This window comes from Lynx rufus, unplaced genomic scaffold (genome assembly GCF_022079265.1).
Source record: "Lynx rufus isolate CCGP_SWC_20201006 ecotype Redwood Valley unplaced genomic scaffold, mLynRuf1.p SCAF_15, whole genome shotgun sequence".
Classification (NCBI taxonomy): domain Eukaryota; kingdom Metazoa; phylum Chordata; class Mammalia; order Carnivora; family Felidae; genus Lynx; species Lynx rufus.
Genome location: NW_025814829.1, coordinates 35227378 through 35253539, shown reverse-complemented (window position 1 = coordinate 35253539; position 26162 = coordinate 35227378). Strand labels below are relative to the sequence as shown.

Genomic DNA, 26162 nt, shown 5'->3' with positions numbered 1-26162 from the left:
GAACAAATAGTGTTGAGTCAAATAAAAGAGCAGAGCCGAAACTCCTGGTCCTTGGAACTAATCCCTGCCTTATGGGAAGCCGTAGTTGAGATCTGGGTGGGGAAGGGTCAAGTGTGAAACAAAAGCTGGATAAACCTGGAGCGCCTGGGTGGCTTGGTAGGTTAAGCATCCAAATTCAGCTCAGGTTATATGATCTTGTAGTTCATGAGTTCGAGCCCCGTGTCGGGCTCTGTGCTGACCTCTCAGAGCCTGGAGCCTGCTTCAGATTCTATGTCTCCCGCTCTCTCTGCCCCTCCCCTCCCCCCCCCCCCCCCCCGCTCGTGCTCTGTCTCTGTCTCTCAAGAACAAATAAAAGTGTGAAGAGAAAAAAAAGCTGGATAAACCTTTATGGTAGGGTGGGAGGAAGGAAGGAAGCACGTGGGGCTTATGAAAATTTCCCCTTAAAACCACAATGAAAACCACCTATTAAAAGTAACCAGGTTCCCTCTTGGAACTGACACAAGAGTATGTGCAAGGCCAGTACATTTCACTATGAAAGTTTTACACATTTAAGTAAACTCATGCTGGAGCAAAATCATATATTAATTTTAATGAAATTATGAGTATTCAAATAGAGACATCTTTTACTTTATACAAAAGCAAATTTGTACTCACATTTTAATAAAGAATGCAAACCACAAATAAGTTATGATTTTACTTAGAACAGCAAATGTTTTTTTTTAAAAAAAGAAAACAAAAATAGAAGTTGATCTAGGTGTCCAGTTCCTAGGCGTAAATAGCTATATTAAATCTTTAGAATGGCTAAATTTGTTTGTTTGTTTGTTTTGGTATTCCATCTGAAATTTCACTTAGTCTGCTTGAACGTCTAGCCTTAAGAATCAAAGAATTCTACACATTTTTTACACAAAGGAGGGATTTAGTCTTCTTGTGTGTCACATGCTCCTTAGAATTTGAGAAAGAAACAAAGCCCTACAAACACACTGCTCCCACCTTTTTGATGGCTAAGACACAAATTATTCAGTTCCCTCTTGGCTTTAGAAGTTTCACTATTTCCTGTATTACAAGAGTGAAGTGTTATTGAAAAAAGGGTGTGTGACATAGATTTGTATGAGAAATTGAAAGAACTCCAAAATAATCACTTTTACATTTAATAGTTATAAGGTAGAGGATTCTTGTCTAGAATCCATGTCTAAGATTTCATATCAGAGTTCCTGATCCTTGCTGATTCTAGTACTTAATTTTTTCCTCTGATATTCTTCAGGGCAAAACTCACTCAAACTGGTCTATTGGAAAAAAAAAATTCACTAGAAGATTCTAGACTATGTTAAAACCTTTATCAATGTTCTTTCCACAGTAAACAAAGTAATTTTAAATTTACAAATTAAGTGAACAAAGCTTGAGGAAATAAAATTGATAAAATACACACTTTTTCTTAGATTTTCCCCAATTTTGAGGATAATGTTGGGAACGAGTTTTAAGCTATTTACTGAGCATCAAGGTGCATGGGGATGAATAAATAATATATTTATGTAAGACACTGAGAAGGTATGTTCAAATATTTGGGGCATGAGGTTTAGAAATTTAGTTGGCAACTGCCTTCTTTAGGCTTCAACACTGCCAGGATTTTTTATTGTTTTTTTGTTTTGTTTTATTTTTTCCTTAGAAAAAAATATTCAGGTGCCTGTTTTTGGCATTCAGATTAACTCAGTGTCAAGACAAGGTCTAACAGTGATAAAATAAGCTATTGATATGTCATGATTTAATAGAAACAATCTTGAATTTATATGCAATTTAAAATACCCTATTTCAAAAGTGCAATTTCAGGATGTTTACTTTCGATTAACAGTCACCAAGAAGAACATTCTGTATTTGCCAAGGGTAGTAATACTGCATCAGAAATATTTCTTGAATATTATGAATGAAGGAGCCACAGAAAACTCAGCATGAAAAGTGACGTCCTGGAGTTCTACTCAGCTAGAATCCCTTCTGCATTCTCAGCAGCAAGCAGGACACTCAGAAAATGCTGACTTTAATTACAAACTTTATTTGTCAATACAATTCACAGTTTATACATGGTGCATTCCACCATATGAACTTTCAGAACAGTTATTGAGGAGATGAGTGTAGCTTTCTTTCTAAAAGAGCCTGACTTTCTAAAATTTTGGTTAGAATTTTTTAAGTTTATAAAAGTACCTTCAACAAGTTTACATAATATTTACATGTCTAGCTTAAATTTAAATTTTGGAAAATAAGCATCTATTTAGATGTTTGTTTTTTTTTAAAGATCCTGTTTATTTTTTAAGACCCTAATCTGAATGCTACTTATTCAGATATTTCCACCACTGTCACTCCCCAGAATAAAAGAAATGTTTTGTAATTGTATTTGGGGAAATCATCTTTCTGCATTTTAAAAATTATATATACAATGTACAGCAGATCTAAGTATGAAAATAAACGAGAGTAGCAATCTACTAGGTGCCTGTAATGAGTTTTTTCTGAATCTTGGAAACATCCAAAGAGTTACAGGATATAAAATTCAACTAAAAAGGGTTATCAGCATTTTCTATCTAAAAAAAAAAAGCTCCCAAGATTTAAATTGTGCTATAACAGCTTTTCTCTAATGTCAAAGATGAATTATGCCTGCAATCTGCATTTTTTTCCATGTGCAATATATCACAGTGATCCCAGTTTCCACTTCTCCTCTCAAACTCAGTCGCAGCTCCAGAGGGACACCCACACAAGGCTAGGCTGTGCCCAACTCCAGCTACAGCGTCACCTCCCCTGTCTGGCGAAAGTCACCCAGGGAAAGAAAATCGTGTAAGCCTTCCACGTCAAAAAGCAAATAGGTGCTGGCAGTATAATGTTTATTAGCAAATGCCTCGTAACACATTATCGTGCTATCTTCTTTCACACCAATTGTCTTAAATCACCTCCAATACTATCCATGTCTGACAGCTTTCTCCTATCAGATCATATATATATATATTTTTTTTCTTCCACCTTTAAAAAATGTAGTTATTAAATGATAAATTCCAAATACTGCCAGGAAAAAAGGGACTGTTTGGAGCCGCCAGTTTTACCGGCCTGGAAATAATTACACTGTGTATATGTACCACTGGTACCTGAGTCAAATAAATACTCAGAGGGACCATCTGTGCACCTCATTTCTTTGCAGTGCCTTTAACGCTAGAATTTCTGAGTGTTGCTTCAATGTCCATCTAATGTGGCATCTATTCCTTCTTCGGGCATCATCACTTCATTTTACACACTGTTTCCAGCAAGGTATGGTATTCAAACGGGAGTTGTGGGATAAAGGGCTGCAGAGGTGAGCCTAGGGGTAGGGCGGGGAAGGAGAAACCATACATTAGCTAGAGGGGTTCTGTTTCTTCGTAAGATAAGGCACTGACAGAAAATTTCTTAGGTAAAAGGCTGCATAAGAATCTCTTGCCATTTACAAAAAGAAATGTTGTCATCCATAAATGGTCCATATCTAGGCTCAGTTAGGTAGACCCTGAAAAGTTAAGGACTGATCCCTCAAAGCTACATTATTACCAGAAACAATTATAATTCATTCTGAGGCCTTATGGCACATTAGGAAAAGAGGGAGGAAAACAGTCTGGGCACAGAAAGGCATCAGACATTGCTTGTTTTATTCCACTTGTCAAAGAACGTGGACCGTTCAACAAGCATCATCAAAAAGATAGTGCTGGCTCAGGATTCCAAATTCTCTTGATGGTTGATGACCATGATGGGTGTTATCTATTTTGTTTCCCCCTTTGGAGCTCATGCACAATTTAAAAAATGCTACCAGCAACAGTCATTAAAGAGCATACAGAAGTCCTCACCTATGGCTACGCCTAAGGCTCTTCAAAGAGAGGGCTATTTAATGTTCTCGATCACCGCAATCTCCTCGCCTGCACAGTGGGGCGTCAATCCGTTCAAATAGATACTCTCAGTTTTCAGTAAGGGGGGCAGGACGTCCCTCTCGCTGGCCAGGTGATTCACGGACAGGGTCCTCCTGCACGGGGTCAGCTCTTGGTTGTGGTTCCCGGCGAGTTCCGCCGACAGCTTCCGCTTAATGGAGGTGGCGCGCTGGAACTTGTCGTAGATCTCCACGCTCAGGCGCCTCCTGGTCTCCTTGAACTCGGCGGTGACGTTTGCCGTCCACTCAGCGGCGTGGGCTCTGAACTCTCCCACCTGGAGCACGCACGCGGAGAAAACACAGAGAGACACCAACACGACAGTCAGCATTTTGTGTGCCTTCTCTCTCGAGCGTTTTATTGTGTTTTAAAAAGGAGATCGGAGCCTTTCGAAATACCGGAGGTCTGAGGATTGGTGTGATTACGCACGCGGTGCAGCGTGAGGCTCCTTTTGACATAGATACGGCTCTACAAATTAATCCGTGAACTTAAACCCTCGAAACCGAATTGTATTAGAGGTGCTAGATGTGCCTCTGTCACTGAAGCTTCTGCAGCTGTAAAAAGGCAATCTCTAACTTTTTGAGACGCTGTGGGTTATTTTTTTCATCTGTAATTTCCAGAAGTATTTGAACGTAGAAAAGGCAGTCAGACACCGGTAGGAGCAGCAAGACCGAGTAAAAGCCCAGAATGTGAACCCCGGTGACCTGGTTGGTGCCGGTAGCGATGCTGTGTTTGCTCGGGATGCAAACACAGGTTTGAGAGGGCGGAAGTGGTGTGTGCAAGAACTTTGTGTCCAACCCCACACTGGCGTCATCTGGGAATTCTCTGTTTACTAAATGAGCAGTAAAATATTTTGTTTCTGCTTTCAGGGAAAGCAAAGGAAGGAGAGCTGGCAAGCCCACTTTGAGGCCCATTTGGAGACTAAGTCCAAGGCCTAGTTTCTGAATGAACGTTTGCGGAATTGGGGAAGTTACTCAACCCATCCCAGCCGCCGCTTACTCGGGGGTAGGACAGGCATCTTCAGGGCACAACCGTCTTCTCTGTATACTGACTGTACTTACTTCCTCCCCCATTCTGATTGTCATTAATGTTTTTACAGAAATGGTCTTACATGAAACACATTGTTTTGCAAATGGCTTTTTTCCCCCACTTAACCAATTTTAGTCATTTGGTCCTAATAGTATCCATTAGTGCTGCCTCACAGTTTGTATCAGCTGATAAAAACAGAGGGGGAGGGGGATGACAACCTCCAGGTCCTGTTCTGTCGCTCACATTCTGTGTGTCCACAGGCAAGCCATTTTTACCTTTTTTGAACTTTAGGTTCCTTATCTATAAAATAAGGGTAATAATGGTTTCATAGGAGAGAGAAGTGATGTGCGTGTGTCTCCTTAAAATATAAAGGACTACAAAATTACTAACTATGACAGTGAGGCTGGTGATGATATGGCTTGCCAGGGGTACTTTGAGAGCTTAAAGCAGAATACCAGAAACAGATTGAAAAAATGGGACATTTCTCCCTGGAATGTAATTCACAGTTTCTAAGCATCTAGTGGAGACGTGGTCTGAGGTCTCTTGGCAGGTCTCCCCAGAAATGCAACGGATTACCTAACCCTGGGTTACATGGAACTTTAAGCCATGAGGCGCTTTGGACATGTTGAAGACATACGTAAACGATACTGCTGAACCGTCGTCCTGGTCAGATGCACTGGGTGATGTACTTCATTAGTCAAAGGAAGGCTAAGGCAAGAGAGTGATTATGTTTATGTTCTGCTCATTTTTACAACTGGGATAATATTTTAAAAACGAATGGTGAATTCAGTATAGAACTCAATAAACATTTACTCATAATGAAAAGGACTGTCACTGTTAGCGCGGGTCAATGTCATGGGATTGTGTAAAATTCTGTATATATGTATAGTGCCTACTATGTGCCGGATGGTGCTCTTTCAAAAATGTTAACTTACTTCATCACCTTGAGGATGGTTCTTTCCCCCATCTGACAGAAGAAACTGAGGCTAGAGAGGTTAAAACACTTAAGACACACAGTAAATATGTGCTGAAGCCAGAATTCAAACTTGGAGGCCTAGCTCCACCATATTATTCTGCCTTGCCAGTAAAATATATATATTTTTTAATTTTTGTAATGTTTATTTATTTTTGAGAGAGAGACAGAGTGTGAGTGGGGGAGGGGCAGAGAGAGAAGGAGACACAGAATCCGAAGCAGGCTCCAGGCTCTGAGCTGTCAGCACAGAACCCGGCGCGGGGCTCGAACTCCTGAACTACTAGATCGTGACCTGAGCTGAAGTTGGACGCTTAACTGACTGAGCCACCCAGGTGCCCTGCCAGTAAAATCTTATTAATTCTAAGGACTAAATGTCTTTTGGAGGAGCATAAGGCAAATTCACATCGTATGGAAATCTGTTCCATTGCCAGTTTATATATTAGGGTGAGGATAGTCTGTCACGGTTTCCTAAAGACACTGGGAGAATAAAAGTTTTTCCAGTTCCCGCTCTAGGGCTACTTATGTAAACCAACAGTGGTATCTGTTTCCTCTCTCCTGTGCCCTGATTTCTCTATTATTCTTCACGATACTGGGCTTGAGGAATGTAGCCACTCAAACTCAAAACTTGAAAGTAAGGAGGAAGAAAAAGAGAAAAATAAAAGAGAGTCCCTCAGAAACCAAACCAAGGCCATCAAAATAATTAGTTATTCCTGTTTCTTAAAAAAATATCCTGACCTTACAGAATTGTCTATAGCAATATAGTCATTATTGATCAAATAACAGTATCCTATAGTCCCGTTTCTGTTAATAAGGATGAAACTGTATATTGAAACTCTGAAGGTGCTCTTTTGTTTCCAAAGAAATTAGAACGTCACATTTATATAAGTAAAATTTTTCTTTTTTTTTTTTTTTTTAATTTTTTTTTTTCAACGTTTATTTATTTTTGGGACAGAGAGAGACAGAGCATGAACGGGGGAGGGGCAGAGAGAGAGGGAGACACAGAATCGGAAACAGGCTCCAGGCTCCGAGCCATCAGCCCAGAGCCCGACGCGGGGCTCGAACTCACGGACCGCGAGATCGTGACCTGGCTGAAGTCGGACGCTCAACCGACCGCGCCACCCAGGCGCCCCAAATTTTTCTTGATTGAAATGTTAATGCTTGTGGTGTTCTGGAGAATTACAATGAATTCTTATGCACTAAAACATTTTTTGTCTCATTGGATTTTTATAAAAATCTTTCAATCACTTAATCAAATAGTATCTCATCTGCCTAAAACTAAGCAGTCTACACTACTTAGTAACGAAGCAGAGGACCCAAAACGAGCAAAAATAGCTCCTAAAGGATCACAGTGAATGTTCCTGCAGCTTAGGCACTTGACTCAGAGAAGAGGTCTCCCCCCAGATTCCATGTGTCCCGGACTTGTAAACGGTGCTCACAGGCCATGTGATCTGATTTACAAGCAAAGGAAGAAAATGGAGTGCTACAGTCACTTGCCCTCTGAACTCTAAGGGAACTGCTCTTACCCTTGTCACTAAATTTACAGTGGGCCGTTCTTTGTCCCTGCTCCGCCTGATCTTCAGCAAAGGGTTTTGCTGACTACTGCCTCCCTTCCAATCAATCTTTGGTCCTAGTTTCCAAATCAGCACCCTCTCAAGGTGTTGCTTTACCACGTAGGCTAATTCTTCTCAATCACCTTGGGGACTCACTTTCTTTTACCTTTTCCTTGACTATCTTTGTTCCCCAGAGTTCTAGTCTTCTCATTTTCCCTGGATGATTGTCTCTTTCCAGTGGTTTCAATTACTATCTGCCTGCTGATGACTACCAAAATACCTATTTCCAGGTCTAATCCCTGACTGAATTCTGTATCCATACAACGTTCATTTTAGATGACTTGTCGGCATCTCAAACTCAGCCTATCTCCAAATGAAATCATTTAACTTCTCCAACCTGTTCTTAGTTAATTGCTTATCACAGTGAACAGTACCATTAACCACTGCATTTCCCAGGCTGAACTTCAATATAATCCTTTGTTCTTCCTCTCACTCAATCTTATGTCAAATCAGCCTTGAGTCTTCCCAATTTCCCTATTTTTCTCTCAATTCCTTTCACTTCTCTCTATTCCTGTTGTCAAAACTGTGGTCCTGTCTGCCGTTTTGGCCCATCTGTATTGCTTCAGCAGCCTCCTAACCAGTCTTGCTGACTTACATCCACCTCTCTCAAATGCATTATCCACACAGCAGTTACAGTGAGTTCCCTTTAATAAACACGAATCCATCAGGTACTTTCCCTTGTATAAAACCATTCAATTGATTCCTGCTTCACTTAGGAGAAAGTCCAAACTCTTTCAAGTGGCTCATATGTTCTAGGGTCTACCTATTTCGGCCTCAATTCTAAACATCATCCTTCTCAAAGTCTATTCTTAGGGGCCATCTTGAACATTTATTTCCTCAAACACACCACTCATTCTTTTGCCTTTATTCATTCACTGGTTATTATTCTCTCTGTTCAGAGTAGTGTTCCCAAGTCCTTCTCTAGTGCCTAGTGCATTTCCTACTCATCCTAAACTAGTCACCCTAGACTGCTTCCCGGAGCCATTCCCTGACCTCCCCGCCCCGCCCCCAGACTACATCAGGGTCATTACAGCAGTCTGTACTTCCCTAGCATTACTCTCATCACAATGTATTACAATTATTAGTTTCATTGCTCTCTTGGCTTCATGGTGATGAAAAGATATGTCTGCTGTATCCTATTCAGCTTTCCCAGAACACAGAAGAGTGTAGATAGTGGGGATTTAGTAAGGGTTTCTTGGACAAATGAATGAATGAATGGCAGACCAATCGGTCATGTTTGGAAACCAAGCTCCAATAAGAAGAGTGTGCCTCCTGGTTGACTCTGATGGGATAATCCTGTTCCTTTCAGGAGAAAGATACAGCCAGGTCTATTCATAGTAAACGTTCAAAGTATGTGTCCTCAAACTTTTTAGACTTTGTAGAGTCTCCTCACCATTCTAAGAATGGTTCTCAAAGTGAAGAACATCATTTAAATAAAATCCCCTTTAAATCAAAGTAAAAATCAAAATCTACCATTTTGTGTGACAATACCTGACTAGGCTATCCCAGAACCTGGCTGCAACATCATTATGTATATAACATTTAAAGTTAAAGAAGGGTTAGTGCTTTTATTTTAGAAGAATCACCAATATCTTCGTCTGCCACTATGAACACTTGCTAAGCATCTAATAGCTTTTCAGGGTAGCAAAGTCTCATGATTACAGAGGTCCAGTATTTGCCTCTTCAGTAGTGGTTCCAAGCCCTAGAATCTTCAGGTTCTCTAAAGTATCTGAAATAATGCCAAGGAGGCCCTTGATATGGTAGCAACATAATTTAAAACCAAGCACTTGCCATATTTCAACTTCTTTCAGGGAAATTTACCTAAATCACATAAGATTGACAGAATGGCCTAAGAAAGATGAAAGTTCACGACTTTAGAAACTTGCAATTTATGAAGTTCACAGGAAGCTCATTTGCAATCATAAGGAGTATTTATCACTCCATTGACTCTAAATCAACCAACGACATGGCAGATTCTTTGAGGGTAAAGATCACTGGCCAATTTCTTATCAAGCTCACCCTTTCTTCCCCCTTCACATTGCAGCTTCTGGGACAATGCTTCGAATAGAGTAATTTAAAGTTTAGTTTTCTCAATCTAGATGGTAAGCTTAATGACAGAAACTATGCATCCTATTTATTTCTTCTTCTCATAAAAGTGCCCAACATGGTAATTTGAACAAACTAGACTCCTGGATGTTTTCTGACCAACTAGTGAGAAATCTGTGGCTGCTGACTGACACAGCCCTCTTCCTGAATACAGACACTCTCAGGGACTCGCCTATGAAGCTGCTATTTGCATAAGTTCTAGATCAGTGTGTGCTGGTACAGCCTGAAGAGAAAGCAATTTATAAATCAATTTTACTAATCACTAAAATGTTCATATCCTTTGATGAAAGTCAATTCATAGAAATTTATCTTGGACAAGAATTTTTGCCAAAGGGAAAAAATACGTATGGAGATATCCTCTGAACTATACTTTGAATTGCACAATAATATTGAGATTAGTAAAGGTCATTTAAGAAGCCAGTGTTCATTGGGGCGCCTGGGTGGCACAGTCGGTTAAGCGTCTGACTTCAGCCAGGTCACGATCTCGCGGTCCGTGAGTTCGAGCCCCGTGTCGGGCTCTGGGCTGATGGCTCAGAGCCTGGAGCCTGTTTCCGATTCTGTGTCTCCCTCTCTCTCTGCCCCTCCCCCGTTCATGCTCTGTCTCTCTCTGTCCCAAAAATAAATGAACGTTGAAAAAAAAATTTTTTAAAAAAGAAAAAAAAAAAGAAGCCAGTGTTCATGAGAAGTCCTCAGCTTTAGAAACTATTTTCTCTTATTATGTTGTGTTGAGTAAAGTGATGAAGATAGTAAAGTTATGTCTCTATTTTGATTACAACTATGTAGAATAATGAATGTATATAGGCAAGGGTAGTAGAAACAACAGTATGTAAAAATGGCAACTGTAGATTTCAACAGTCACATATTGAATGCTTATTATGAAACAGATCCTGGGCTTACTGCTGACTTTCTTGAGTTGCAGAAAGTTTTGAGTAGTTTTTTTTTTTTCCTTTTAAATCTCCCCTTACTGATGTTATAGTACTACCTGTGTAGATTCAGTGTCTAGCATACCCAGCCCTGAAAAAAGCTTGTGAGGGCAGAGTTCTCTATGGAATGCTTTTTATTTGCTCAACACATGTACCAGAATTGGATTGCAGTTGCCACTGGGAGTTTTTCTCAGCCAGACATCAAAGAAAAAAATATACCTTGCAGGAATCTTTAAAGTTACAAAGAAAAAAATGCCTGAGAATCAGTAAGATGTAAAGGCAGCCTCCAGAAGGGGAGAAAATATTTGCCAATCCTATTATCTGATAAGAGGTTAATATCCAAAATATATAAAGAACTCCTACAACTCAATAGCAAAAAAAACAAGCAATCTGATGAAAATAATAGGCAGAGGATCTGAATAGACATTTTTCCAAAGAAGACACACAGAGCCCCAGCACGTACATGAGGTGTTCAACATCACCCATCATCAGGGAAATGCAATTCAAAACCACCACGAGATATCCCCTCATACCTGTTAGAACAGCGAGTATAAAAAAGATAAGAAGTAACAAGCTTTGGCCAGGATGTGGAGAAAAGGCAACCCTTGTGCACTGTTGGTAGGACTGCAAATTGCTGCAGCCACTCTGAAAAATAGTATGTGGGTTCCTCAAAAAATTAAAAATAGAACTAGCATATGATACAGCAATTCCACTTCTCAGCATTTATCCAAAGAAAATGAAACCACTTGCTCAAAAAGATATACGCACCCTCATGTTCACTGCAGTATTATTTGCAAGAGCCAAGACATGGAAACAACCTAAGTGTCCATCGATGGATGAATGGATAAAGAAACTGTGGTGTATATATAAATATATTCAGTCATAAAAAATGAGATCTTGCCATTTGCAACAACATAGATGGAACTTGAAGGCATTATGCTAAGTGAAATAAGTCAGAGGAAGACAAATATCATATAATCATATGATCTCATTCACATGTGGAATCTTACACACACACACACACACACACACACCAAGCTCACAGATAACAGAAGAGACTGGTGGTTGCCATAGGCAGGAATAGCAGGGTGGGCAAAATGGGTGAAAGGAGTTTAAATGTACAAACTTCCAGTTATAAATAAGTCATGGGGATATAATGTACAGCATGGCAACTAATTAATAACACCATACTGCATATTTGAAAGTTGCTAAGAGAGTAGGTCTTAAGAGTTCTCACCAATAAGATTAAAAAATTCTGTAACTATGTATGGTGATGGACTGGTGGTGATCATTTTGCAATATATACAAATACTGAATCGTTATTTAGTATACACGAAAGTAATGTCATGTTGTATGTCAATTATACCTCAAATAAAGAAATTAAAAAATAAAATATTCTTAAAAAGACAGAGAATGTTTGAATCACTACTTCTGAATCTTTACCTTGTTTACTAAAGTATAATCCATTACACTTTACATCTAGGTGTGATGACTTTCATATTTATTAGTGATTTCACTTCTGAAAGTTTCCTTGTCTCTACCCCAGGTCAGTCTTCACCAGAATAGTCTTTCCTGGTAACAGAAAGTGTAATGACCTAAAGAGAATGGTCAGTGTTCTAAGTTTGAAAAATTTTTTTTTTAATTTCAGGTCTTTTAAATGTTTGGTCTTTATCAACTGCATTTCTAAGGTTATTTTCCTTCAAGCAACTCTGCAAAATACCAGCTACATGTTTTTTTTATTTTATTTTTATTTTTCCAAGAGAGTAAAGCTGATTCGTGAGGAGCAGTAATGCCTTATACTTTCTTTTCCCTTCTGCTCTGTGTCTGAGCCATGCTTCTGTGACAGGAAGACACAATCCTAGCCTGACTTTTGATAAGAGAATAGATTCCAGGGTGCAGGTGTCCTCTCAACAAGGCAAAAGTCACTGTCTCTTCATCGGCTGGGGTTCCCTGAAAAATTGCTGTTGAATATTAACTAATATGCAAGGGGTCCTACAATTTTATTTTTTAAAAATGTTTATTTATTTTGAGAAGGGGGGAGGGGCAGAGAGAGGAAGAGAGAGAAACCCGTGCAGGCTCTGTGCTGTCAGCACAGGGGGCTCTATAATTTTAAACCATGCTGTTCATGAGTCCTGTTTTTTTTTTTTTTTTATAAAATTCAACAATCACCATGGGGTTAAATCTTATTTCATTTTAATCTGCTGCTTAATTTATCAAATGAACTTGTGAAATCCCTCCAATTTAGAATAATTCTAACCTGAATTATTTATTTACCTTAACTCTCTATTTCACTTTGACCGAACAAGTCTTTAGCCCTTCCATACATTTCCATTAAGCTGGAAAACCTAGCGTTCTCTGCTTTAGCTTTTCACCCAGAATCATAACTATCCTACTTTCCCACCGACCCATTAGCTTTGAAATTCTACAGCATCCTTTATAGAGTTTTTGGTTTTCAGATCATTAATAGTAATAAAAAGTTGCTCATGTTCTAAATTGTCCATTTCCAAAGATTGAATATCTCAGCGACATTTTTTTCCCCAATTACTTGCAGGCAGATGCTCTAGAGTGGAGATTTGTGGAACAATTTGGAAAGTCGGCAACAGTGGCTCCACTAGTCCTCTGTGTTAAGGTAGCACTTCAAATTTCCTTTCCTTCACATCGCTTTCCACCAGTCACTTCCCTTGAATGACTCCCTTCCAGTCTCAGTTCATGAACAAGGCCAACTTTTGCAGTTCTACAATCTTTGCTAGTCAGTTTCTCCCTACAGACCTTACCCTACCTTATCTCTATTTTCTATTCTAATTGGTTTTTTCTTTCCATGTGTGCTCAATTAACTATGAATAATAATCACTCATTATAGGTAAGCCAGTCCCTTTCATAGAGTCATAACTAGATGAGGAATTTCTATCTGAAACTCTGTAAGGTTTTTGTAAGTTTTTTTTCCAATTAACAAAAGCCAACTCAACTACTGGATAATACTTGGAAGAACTTCAACTTTTCTTAAAAAAACATTTTTTAGGGGCACCTGGGTGGTTCCGTCAGTGAAGCGTCCCACTCTTGGTTTCAGCTCAGGCCATGATCTCATAGTTTTAAGACTGAGTCTCCTATCAGGCTCTGAAGGTGTGGAGGCTGCTTGGGATTTTCTCTTTCTCCCTGTGTCTCTGTCCCTCCTGCTCTCACACTCTCTCAAAATAAACTAAAAACCCCCAACATTTTTTAATGTGCAGATCTAACCATTGATTTTTTAAAAGTTTTTGCTTAAGTTTCAGTTAATCCACATAGAGTGTAATGTTTGTTTAGGTGTACAATATAGTGATTCAACACCTCCATACAACACCCAGTGCTCATCACAAGTGCCCTCCTTCATCCCCATCACCTATTTCACACCTCTCCTCCCCCCGGGAACCATCAGTTTGTTCTCTGTAGTTAAGTCTGTTTCCTGGTTTGTCTCTCCCTGTCTCTTTTCTTTTTCCCTTGTTCACTGGTTTTGTTTCTTAAATTCCACATGAATGAAATCATACGGTATTTCTCTTTCTCTGACTGACTTATTTCATTTAGCGTAATACTCTCGCTCCATCACGTCGTTGCAAGTGGCAAGATTTCATTCTTTTTTATGGCTAATATTCAGTTGTACTGCTTTGACATGGTAGGGTAACATGGCCAGAGACCTTTCTCCCTGAAGGATGGCTTCCAAAGAATCTAAAGCCAAGTTGAGCATTTAGGATTTATGGCCATTTTGTCGTCTTCACCAGGAATAAGACTAAAGAGGTTTTTCTTGTCTTTCTCCAATGCATTTTCCTGCTCTTTGACAGTGGGATGTTAATTTCTTTTTCTCAGTGTTCAAACAATATATCTTAAAGACATAAGGGAAATTAAAAACTAAAAGCAAGTAGCTGAGTTGAAAACTTTCTTCTGGTTAAATTTGTGAAAAAAATTTAAAGATTACTTTGCATTCCAATTTCAGAGGTTGCCTAGCCTGTAATTCTTGATAATTATTATTAATTCATTTTATGAAGTATTGACATTTCATCGTATTGTTGAACTGCACTGTTAAAAAGACCAAAGTAGTCTCTTTACCAACCAGGGTAAAACAAACAAACACAACTGAAAGGATTACTAAGTGTCACGTTATCTTCACGGAATGGCACATGATGTTTTTCTCTGGTTTTCAGTAAAGTATATGTAATATTCATAATGCTTCTTTAATATAAACTACTTTTTTTAGTTAGCAATTTCACCAGTTCTTTTTTTAAAAAAATTAATGTTTATTTTTGAGAGAGAGAGAAAGGGAGAGAAAAAGAAAGAATGAGTGGTGGAAGGGCAGAGAGAGAGGGAGACACAGAATCTGAGGCAGGCTCCAGGCTCTGAGCTGTCAGCACAGAGCCCGATGCGGGGCTCGAACCCACGAACCGTGAGATCATGAACTGAGCCTAAGTTGGATGCTTAACCGACTGAGCCACCCAGGTGCCCTTCTCCAATTCTCTTTTTTTTTTTTTTCAAATTTTTTTTCAACGTTTTTTATTTATTTTTGGGACACAGAGAGACAGAGCATGAACGGGGGAGGGGCAGAGAGAGAGGGAGACACAGAATCGGAAACAGGCTCCAGGCTCCGAGCCATCAGCCCAGAGCCTGACGCGGGGCTCGAACTCACGGACCGCGAGATCGTGACCTGGCTGAAGTCGGACGCTTAACCGACTGCGCCACCCAGGCGCCCCCAATTCTTAATACCACACAGATTAACATAATTGTGTAAGGATTAAGTACAATAGTTTTAATAAAACAATGTCAAGAAAAATAATAACACTAATATTAATATTATGATTTTAAATATCTTTCTTGTAAAATATTTGCAAGTATTAAATATAATGTTAACTGTTTTAATAAGGTGGGGCTGCAAAATCTACAAAGTCACTTGTAGACTAGACTCAACTTCTTAATTGTTGTGACATACTGGCAGTGTATCACTGAATATTCTTAAAATTCTCCCCTCTGGTCTGGTACTGGAATTAACTTTTTTTTTTTTAAGTTTATTTATTTATTTTTGGAGAGTCAGAACGCAAGGGGGTGAGGAGCAGAGAGAGAGAGGGAAGATCTCAAGCAGGCTCCATGCCAGCCATCAGCGCAGAGCCCATGCGGGGCTCAAACTTTTGAAACTGTGAGATCATGACCTGAGCGGAAATCAAGAGTGAGGCTTAACAAACTGAGCCACCCATGAGCCCCTGTTACTGTAGTTACTTTAACAGTCTGTATTATGGAGCTCATCCAACCTACAGAACGTTTTATTGTACTATAAAGATAGGGATATTAACTATTTATTTTTGAGACAGAGAGAGACAGAGCATGAATGGGGGAGGGTCAGAGAGAGAGAGGGAGACACAGAATCTGAAACAGGCTCCAGGCTCTGAGGGGTCAGCACAGAGCCCGACGCGGGGCTCGAACTCACGGACCGCGAGATCATGACCTGAGCCGAAGTCGGCCGCTTAACCGACTGAGCCACCCAGGCGCCCCAAGATAGGGATATTAAAATTCATGAAACAATATAAAATAATTTATGTACTTTTTTCCAAAATATCACATACACATGACTCAATTAGCTAGATATTTGTCTGTCACTACAATGTAGAAACTCTGTGATAAGGTGGGGGTGATGGTGGGGAATCCTGTATTTGTTGTTTTCTTAAAGGTATCTCGCTGTGTGAAAAATAACCAGTCAAAAGTAAAAACTGAATGAAGGGGTGATGGAACTTTATAAGCATTTGCCACAAAATCAACTCATTACATACTTAATAAAATAAAAGCATTGACTGAGGTTTTCAAAACTCTTTCAAGAAACCTGGATTTGAGAGTAGCTTCCTTATAACAAAAGGGCATTTTATGTTCATATAGAAATACAAGACCTGTCCACTAAAAAAATGCTTTTGCTTCCTTTCATCTTTTGTTTTCCTGATTATTATTTTTTAAAAATTTAATGTTTATTTATCTTTGAGAGAGAGACAGAGTGAGAGTGGGAGGGGGGCAGAGAGAGAAGACACAGAATCCAATACAGGCTCCAGGCTCTGAGCTGTCAGCATGGGGCTTGAACTCCCAAACCACGAGATCATGACCTGAGCCAAGGTCAGACGCTTAACCCACTGAGCCACCCTGGTGGCTTCCCTTCTTAAGCAGCTCAGCCCTCCAGGAATTAGGGGAAGCAGACTAGGGAGTCGGCAGGGTGGTGGCATTGGGGAAGGGAGCCACAGTGCCTTAGTAGCATGTCAGAGTTAGATCGGCATGAAGGGAGCACCTGCACAAGGGTGGCAGCCAGATATGGGGTGTCAGAGCCAAAGAGGGATGGAGGGCACAACCCACACAAGGGAGGCCCAGAGCGTAGTGCTGGAGACCAAGCAGGGTGGGGAGGGCACTCTTGAAGGGTTGGGGGTGGGACAGCAGACAGAATAATGAAGAGGTGAGGATTTCACTGTAGAGAAAGGAATTACAAATATAAAAAAGCAGAAAATTAGAACGACCTCTTATGTCAGATTGGAACTGGGGGTGTCATTTTTTTCTGCAATTATTTTTAATTTAGGTATAAGTGACATATTTATATTAATTTCGGGTGTACAATGTAATGATTCGATATTTGTATATATTGCAAAAATTATCACCATAGTCCAATTAACATCCTCATGGTTTTCAAGATGCACAGATAGATATAGAATAGATAGAGGGGCACCTTGGTGGCTCAGTCGGTTAAGCGTCTGACTTCGGCTCAGGTCACGATCTCACAGTTTGTGAGTTCAAGCCTCGCATCAGGCTCTGTGCTGACAGCTTGGAGACTGGAGCCTGCTTCAGATTCTGTGTCTCCCTCTCTCTCTGCCCCTCCCCCACTCATGCTCTGTCTCTGTCTCTGTCTGTCTCTCAAAAATAAACATTAAAAAATTAAAAAAAAGCTAAAATATGTGTATGCATGAATATATAATGTCTTCTTTAGCTCTGTCTATTCAGAGTGCCTGGAAACAGTAACAACGCCATTAAAAGCATCCAAATCTCTATTTCTAAATGTCATTACCCACTAAAAGAAACCATGGTTCCTTGGAGAAATGAATGATTCTGAGGCCATGGCAGAGAAATTTTAAGCCGACTCTAGGACGTATTATTGTGCCAGAAAGTAAAGAATTACTCAAAGGATAACGGGGATTCACCCAAAGACACAGAAGACAGCTTGCAGGGGCTACTGCTGGCCAAGTCTGGGACTACTTGGGGGTCAAAATACATGATGTTTGTAACAGGTGATAGCTCATGGATTACAGCAGCTTCACATAAACGCATAGAAGCATAGATACATACATAAAGAAGAGTTTGAGGATGAAAGGGACAACCATAAAATCTCAAAGTACTTCCCCATATGTATTAATTATACAGGGAGAGGAATAATTATATAGTGGAGAAGCATGGCAGACACTGCTTTCTGTGATCTTGGTTAACATCTGAAAAATGGGACAATCAAAATTGTGTGGAGTGAGGGTGGAGTGAGAAGAGCTTGTTCATGTGCTATTTAGATTTATACTGGGTATCAATTACTGTGATACTTATATTTCACTGGTGTACTTTACAAAATATATCATAGTTGTAGTTGAAAGTCAGTGTTTAAGTTCACTGACAATTATATCCTTTAAAATTATTCAACGCAAAATGAAGAATTTTAGATTTTAATGTAAAAATATGCATGGACAGACCTCACTTTTCAAAATCCTCTCAGGGAGTTCACACACACAGTGTGAGGACTACTGCTCTGAACCAATGCTTTGCAACCATGGTGTTGGCCAGCAATGAGCAAAGGTTTTCTCCTCCCACCCACACCCTTCTCCTCCTCCAAAGACACAAGTTGTGGCTCACTTATTTATTCTCCACATCACCTTTCCCTATTCCTCTATCCCAGAGTTTTATGAAAAGAATGTAAATATTTTGGTACTTTTAACATGATTGATTTAGGACGTGTTACCCAACCATGAGCTTCGGGGACTGCATGGAACTCTTGCAACTATACATACACTATGAGGATTTGTGCATTTAAAAAAAAAAAGTTTATATTTGAGAGAGAGAGCACAAGCAGGGGAGAGGCAGAGAGAGAAAGAAACACACACAGAATCTGAAGCAGGCTCCAGGCTCTGAGCTGTCAGAACAGAGCCTGACACGGGGTTCGAACTCACAAACTGAGAGACTATGACCTAAGCCCAAGTTGGATGCTTAACCAACTGAGTCCCCCAGGCACCTCGATTTGTGCAGTTTTTACTGGGGAAGGGAATCAGAGCTCTTTGCAAACTCTCAAAGAGTATGTGACCCAGAAAAGGTTATGAACCCCTGCTATTTGAAGCAAATTCAACATTGATGTTTATAATAGTGGAAGACCACTCCTATGTTTTGTAGGTTTCATTTTGTGTACTGTTTTATCTCAACTGCTTAGCCCAATATAGGCACATTGTAGACACTTAATAAATCTTTGTCAAATAAATATCGCAGGAGCCAAAGGAATTTGGGGATGTCACAAGGAGGTTGGCAGATAACAGAGAAAAGGATGGTAAAGAGCATTATGGGAGAATGCCGTAAATTTCAAACATGGAGCTTCATGATGCAAAGGCCCATTGGATTGTGTTGGGAGAAAAGCGACTGCCCTCATAGTGCTTACTGGGTGAGAGAGACAATAATTTCACAAATAAATACATAATTACAAGTCACTATCAAGTGCAGTTACGCCAAAGTAAGGAACATGATGAAAGCATATAAGGAGAAGGAATAATTAGACTGGATGGGTTGAATGGGTGTCTAGAGAGATACGATAATTGATCTGAGATCACAATGATCCCTGTAGTTAGCAAGGTGATGAGTGTGGAGAAGAGCGGTCAATGCCAGGGCAGAGCATGTGGGAAGGGAAGGGAGTGGAAGGGAAGGGAAGAAAGGGACACATGTGGAAAAGAGGACTCGTGTGAAAAAGAGCTTGGTGCAGTCAGAGAACTGAAAGAAGGCCCATGTGGCTCAGTTCTAACAAATCTACAAGATGAGGCTTTGAGAGGGCCCAAATTATGCATGACCACAGAAGTCATGTTAATTCAAAGATGTTGAACTTATTCTCAGAGCAAAGCGGGACAATCGAAGAATTTGAAGCAGAGAATAACAACGTCAAGTTTGGGTTTTGGTTTCTATGTATACACCACATGTGTTGACAAAAAAGTCCTGGGAATGCAGACAAAATAAGATTTCGACTTTTATTTATTTTTCTTAGGCTGCTACTAATATTTAATATTTTGAACACCACAAGTGCTCTCGCTTGGTCCCTGTGGTCCATGGAGGAATGATGAGGAAAGAGCAGGATTTCGATGATGGGCAGGTTGGCAGGGGCCCCCTCACTTCATTGTTGTCAGTGTATTCTGGTGTATTGGAATTTACAGGCTATGGGCTATCGGCAATGGGGTTATAAAATCAAAATCTTTACATTGTAGGATTTCTGTAATGCTAAGTAATAAGATGGGATGTAGCCATGAAAATCTTAGGCACTAACACACTGTTACCTTGCGGCATAACACTTAAAGATCACTTATGCATTTTTTTTCTTAAAGTTTGATGAGCCACTGTGCGATGACAAATGTTTTCTGTAGTGAACTTAACTTTTTGTTAGTGAACTTTTTGTCAGTGAACGTAACTATATGGTAGTTAGTTTGAAACAAAAAACTCATCTACTCTGTCCCTTTAGGGGATACTAAGATATATATAAAATATAAAAAAATATAAATTAAAAAAAAATTTTTAAATGTTTATCCATCTTTGAGAGTGAGAGAGACAGAGAATGAGTGGGGGAGGGACAGAGAGAGAGAGGGAGGGAGACGCTGAATTCAAAGCAGACTCCAGGCTCTGAGCTGTCAGCACAGAGCCCAACGTGGGGCTCTAACTCACGAACTGTGAGATGGTGGCCTGAGACGAAGTCAGATGCTCAACCGACTGAGCCACCCAGGTGCCCTAAAAATATAAAAAAAATTTTAAATGTGTACAATGGAAGAAGAATTTTTTTTTAGTAGGTGTTTGGAAATGTTACTGTTATATGTGTCCCCCCAAATAGGGTGCTAATTATCACATGTCTTAAAATTCTAGTAAGCTTGGAAGAAGGGTTTTTCAAACTGTTGAAGTCTCCCAAAGGGGTTCAGTGGATATTCAACACAGACTGACCTTAAAAATAACCATTTGACATCAGTACCGATGGCCATTTCCTAGCTCAAGAAAGCCATTTGCACAATTTGTGAAATGATACTGAAAAATGAGTCCAGTGTTCCACAGGCAAAATAAAAAATGTACTTCTTTCGTTTAGATCTATGTGAATTACCTTTTTCAGGCATGACCACCATTAAATGAAGAATCAAAATAAACTGCACTATGCAGTAGAATTAGGAATTACCCTAATGTGGAGTGTTAAATCCAGATCTGAGAAAGCATGGGAACATACAAATCGTACTGTTCTCATTATTAATAATTTTGAGTGAAAGCAAAAAGGTTTTTGTATTATCAGTAAACACAATGAAAATATTTTAAGGTGACTTCCTTTTCATCTTCTAACATTTCCACCTTTGCATGTGTTTTATGTTTTAATTAAAATTTTTTTTTAATTTATTCATTTGTTTGGAGAGAGAGAGAGAGCTGGGAGGGACAGAGAGAGAGAGAGAGAGAGAGGGAGAGAGAGAATCCCAAGCAGGTTCTGTACTGTTAGCACAGAGCCTGACATGGGGCCTGAATTCATGAATCTACGAGATCATGACCCGAGCTGAAATCAAGAGTTGGATGCTTAGCCGACTGAGCCACCCAGGCGCCCCAACATTTCTACCTTTGCATGTGTTTTAAATATACGTGTAATATATTGGTACAGGAACACAGGAGTACACGTATGTAACTTATAAGTAAATGTGCATATGGTAGAGGCACATGCTCAATGTCTTTTGCAAATAATGACTCACGGTAAACCTTTTGGAGACCACTGGAGAAAGGAAATGTATCACTGGGAGAGGGAAGCCAGACACCTAGGTAGGGTGCTGCAGTTGAGGAGCATCAGGCAGGCTAATATGGTGGCTTTGGAGCTAGAGAGACAGCAGAGAAAAGCACTGATGTGTTTTGATGATACTATCCCTAGAACTTGTGATGTATGAACTGCAGGGGCAAGGAGAAATAAAGTATCCGGGGGGATGAAAAAGATTTTGGCATGAGCAAAAGAACAGGTTTCAAGTGAGATTTACTGAGAACTGAAACATGAGAGAAGAAGGATATTTGGGGGAAGGGCATATCACAATCCCACGTGGGTCATGTGGAATTTGAGATGGTAAGTACGTAGTGAATGATAAAGTATCCCTTGGGCTGCAGCTCTTTCCACCATACTGGGGGGATTCCAATCTGCATGTGAATGACTCACTGAGCACAACAGTCTCACTAAACTCTACCTCTACCATTCCCAGATCTATAACCTTTGCTGTAGGTCAGCGCCCATTCAAATATCCCTATCCTGGACCTAACCTTTGCCCCAACTCCAATCTCTCTTGCTCTTTACTCTCTGACCCCCCATTATTCTAAACTGTGATTCCTCTTTTTCCTGTTGTAGCTATTCCCCATCAAGCATCACTTCTATACTCTCCCAGCACCTCAAAATCCCCTCGACACTATTTGTTACATACTTTGATAGCCATGCATTCTACCGTGGCTACTGTTTTTAATCTATCACGTTTCCTATTAGACGGTGGTCACTGAAGCCTGAGACTGTGACTAACTGTGTCATCTTTCTCTCTCCAGACCCGATCTGTACCAGAAACATAGGGGCCTCCCCACAGAGCTTTAAAACACTAAACTGTGCAGAGAATATTAACTACTTCTTCTTTAAGCTATTTAACCTAAATCTATCAAACTATGTAAATCACACACATCAATGCCCAAAACTCGGGGTCAGTTGGTAAACTAAAGGTGATTGTTTTAAAATGTAAAGCTATTAAATTAATTTCAAAGTCATGAAATGTAACAATATTGGCAATTTTATTCTAAGCAGTGCCAGATAGGTATTTTTTTCCTTCGGTGGTCAAAGGAAAAAGTTACTTACGCTTCTGGGGCTAAACCAGTCTCTGATCAGGCACATTATGGGAATCACTGTCAGTGCCAGTTACTGGTTTGCTGCTGGAGACTGGTACAGGGTGAAAAAGATGACGAAAAGTTGAGTAATAAAGAAGTGAGAAGAGAACAAGTCTTCATTTTGTTGTTCTTTTTTGGTGTTATTTTCAGAGGTTAATGCATTTATCTCTGAGTGTATTCTCTATCAGTTTTAAAACATCTTCCTCGTATGTAAACAATGCAAAATGGAATGTGAGAGAAAATGCGTAGTATGGTCTAAGCAGAACCAAGATAGTTATGTTTCTAACTTCTTTTTCAAAAGGGAAATTTCTCTCATAGAGTAAACTCTCCTACGTACAATTGCATGGGTGTGGACGGTGGACATTTCTGGACGTCTTCAGAAATAACTGATGATCCATGTATAGATGTTCACGTCGACACATCAGACGAAAGGCAGAGGTAGCAACAGAAATATAAAACTCAAAGGTATTCTCCAAAAATGGCTTTAGATAAGGGAAAGAGTAAGTAATTTACACATTTGTGTATTATGCAATACACACTGTGAATTTACACATTTATTTCACAGCCTTTGCGGTTTGCCTTTTTCTCTTCACTCTTCTAACTCCTTGAAATGATACCGACTAAGGACACTAAATTTTTAGAAGGAAAAACCCAACCGATATCATTAGCGCAGAAGCAGCTTTGTTTGAAAACAGGTTACTGCCAGAGATTCTTAGTCTATATTCTGTAATTAGTCTATAATCCAAACTCTGATCTTAGTCTATACACTTCAGATGCAGCCAGTGTGATCTGAGATGTGTTGTCAGTGTTAAACACAGAACCAGATACGGAAATTTTATCACAAAAAATGTAAAATATCTCATTCAGAAGTTTTACATTATTCCACATTCACATATCAAAGTGATACCAGTTTGAATACATTGGGTCAAATAAAATATATTACGAAAAATAATTTCGGGGAGCCTAGGTGGCTCAGTCGCTTAGACGTCTGACTTGGTTTCAGCTCAGGTCATGATCTCATGATGCTTGAGTTTGAGCCTCACATCTGTCAGTGCAGAGCCTGCTTGGGATTCTCCCTCTCCCTCTCTGCCTCTCCCCTGTGCTCTCTCTCAAAATAAATAAACATGAAAAAAAATTAAGAAAAAAATTTCATCTTAAAAAAAATTTTTTTAGTGAGCTTGTTAGAAAATTTCAAGTTACGTATGTGGCTTGCATTTGTGCTTTGCACACATTTCTATCGTATAGTCTGGTCCATGGAATTTCCTTTCATTGCCATCTTTAAACTGGATTACAAAGAATCATGCTTTTATTCTTTTTTTAAAAATTTTAGAGGGGCGCCTGGGTGGCGCAGTCGGTTAAGCGTCCGACTTCAGCCAGGTCACGATCTCGCGGTCCGTGAGTTCGAGCCCCGCGTCAGGCTCTGCGCTGATGGCTCAGAGCCTGGAGCCTGTTTCCGATTCTGTGTCTCCCTCTCTCTCTGCCCCTCCCCCGTTCATGCTCTGTCTCTCTCTGTCCCAAAAATAAATAAAAAGCGTTGAAAAAAAAATAAAAATTTTAGATACAGAGAGAGAGAGAGAGAGAGAAAGAGAGAGCGCGCATGAGTCGGGAGGGGGCAGAGGGCGAAAGATAGAATCTTAAGCAGTCTTGATGCTCACCTCGGAGCCTGGCATATGGGGCTCGATCCCACAACCCTGGGATCCTGACCTGAGTCAAAATCAAGAATCAGACGCTCAACCGACTGAGCCACCAGATGCCCCGAGAATCGTGCTTTTATTCGTAAATGAATGTGTAAAACAAACATTTAGGATAAAAAAATAAAGGTGGTCGTGTAGTTTTGGAAAACTGCAAAACTAGAATTCTTCCTTCATTCTCTAACAAGTAAAGGAGCAGAGAGGGTCTAATAATGCAGCGTTCTCTGCACACGAAGCAAGTGTTCACAGCTGCCTTTCCCAAACCCGATCTAGCATTGCCAAATCAGCTCTACAAAAATGTGTTTGCTGTGCAGGACATGCTGTTTTAAAAGTATGACACTGTGTTTCAGTTAATGTGGCCAAACTGTAAAGCTGTTCCTTAAGAAACAGGAGGAAAAATGGGGCGCCTGGGTGGCTCAGTTGGTTAAGCGTCCAACTTCGGCTCAGATCATGATCTCGCAGCTCATGAGTTCGAGCTCCGCGTCAGGCTTTGTGCTGACGGTTCAGAGCCTGGAGCCTGCTTTGGATTCTGTGTCTCCCTCTCTCTCTGCCCTCCCTGACTCACTCTCTCTCTCTTGCTCTCTGTCTCAAAAATAAATATTAAAAAAATTAAAAAATATATATACAAAAAAGAAGCAGGAGGAAAAGACAGAAAATAAAAGGAGCGATGGAAATATTGTGACAGAAAGGCACAGCTCGTCTCTCACCCCAGAAGAGTGCAGGGGCTTACCCGGAGTACTGTGCATACAGATCTGAAGTGCTGCACACTTGTCTCCCTGGGTGTACCCACTGATAGCTTATGGATTTAGAATTTAGGGAAAAACACCACTGAATGCAAGAATAAAACATAGGAAGGATCCACTGCGAAAGGAAAGTCACAAAGTTGTCATTTAATATCCCTTAAATGAATGTTCTAAAGAGTCTGTGGGAAGGCAGCATGATGGGTACGAATACCGATTGCTGGTGGCAGTCGGGGCCTTCCAAAGCGTCTACTCAGACCCCATAAAAAGTTAAGGAACTCTACCAAGAACCCGTTCTTTTCCACTGCTAATCTTGGGCAGGCTGACTTTCATCTACAACATTTAGGATATCACCTTATGCTTTAGAGAACACGATTTGACCCACTTTATCCATTTAATAGAGAGTTGTGTTATAATGCGTCTCTCTTATACCTTGGTCTGGTTATTTTATGAAGCCTGTATTACATCAAGTGCTAAAAAGGCAAGGAATATTCAAGAAGGTGAGAAAAGGAAGGGGAAAAGCAATGACAAACCCAAATGCCTCTCCAGGCACCTTGCCAGCGTTAGAGTTGATATTGACTAAGGAAACCTTGCTTCATTCCCACTCACATTAAATACTCAGGGAAGGTGGGGGTGGTTGGAGGGGTGGGGAGGTGGGGTGGAGTGGGAGGTGGGGGTTGGTGGCGGTGGAACTTTTTGCCTGGGTCTGATTTTAATGTCTTGCGGAATCATAACAAAGCTGTTGAAGGTTTAAACTACTCCCAAGTCCCCCTCTCACTAGCTTCTTTATCTTCCTTTCCTTCAGATGTAAAGTTGGTTGCCTGTGCATTTTAAATAATGGAGGATGGCAACTTCCAGGAAAAGAGAAGAGGGAAGTAACCAATTCATTTTCCTTTAGTTTAAAAAAATCTCTTCGGGGCGCCTGGGTGGCTCAGTCGGTTGGGCGACCGACTTCAGCTCAGGTCGTGATCTCGCGATTTGTAGATTCGAGCCCCGCGTTGGGCTCTATGCTGACAGCTCAGAGCCTGGAGCCTGCTTCAG

General features: G+C 40.2%; 1 protein-coding gene across 2 annotated transcripts in view; it reads right to left on the bottom strand.

Annotated features, from left to right (window-relative positions):
• Positions 1–1850: 1850 nt before the first annotated feature.
• Positions 1851–26162, bottom strand: part of KCNK2 (potassium two pore domain channel subfamily K member 2) — a 125950-nt gene continuing 101638 nt past the window's right edge. The window contains exons 7-8 of one of the 2 annotated variants that reach the window (XM_047076847.1): positions 3846–4197; positions 1851–3331 (exon numbers count right to left, since the gene is read on the bottom strand). In XM_047076847.1, the coding sequence (XP_046932803.1) occupies positions 3880–4197 (318 nt within the window). In that variant the 3' untranslated portion in view covers positions 1851–3331; positions 3846–3879. Of the gene's footprint in view, positions 4198–26162 lie in introns of both variants that reach the window. The other variant, XM_047076846.1, reaches the window with a different exon arrangement.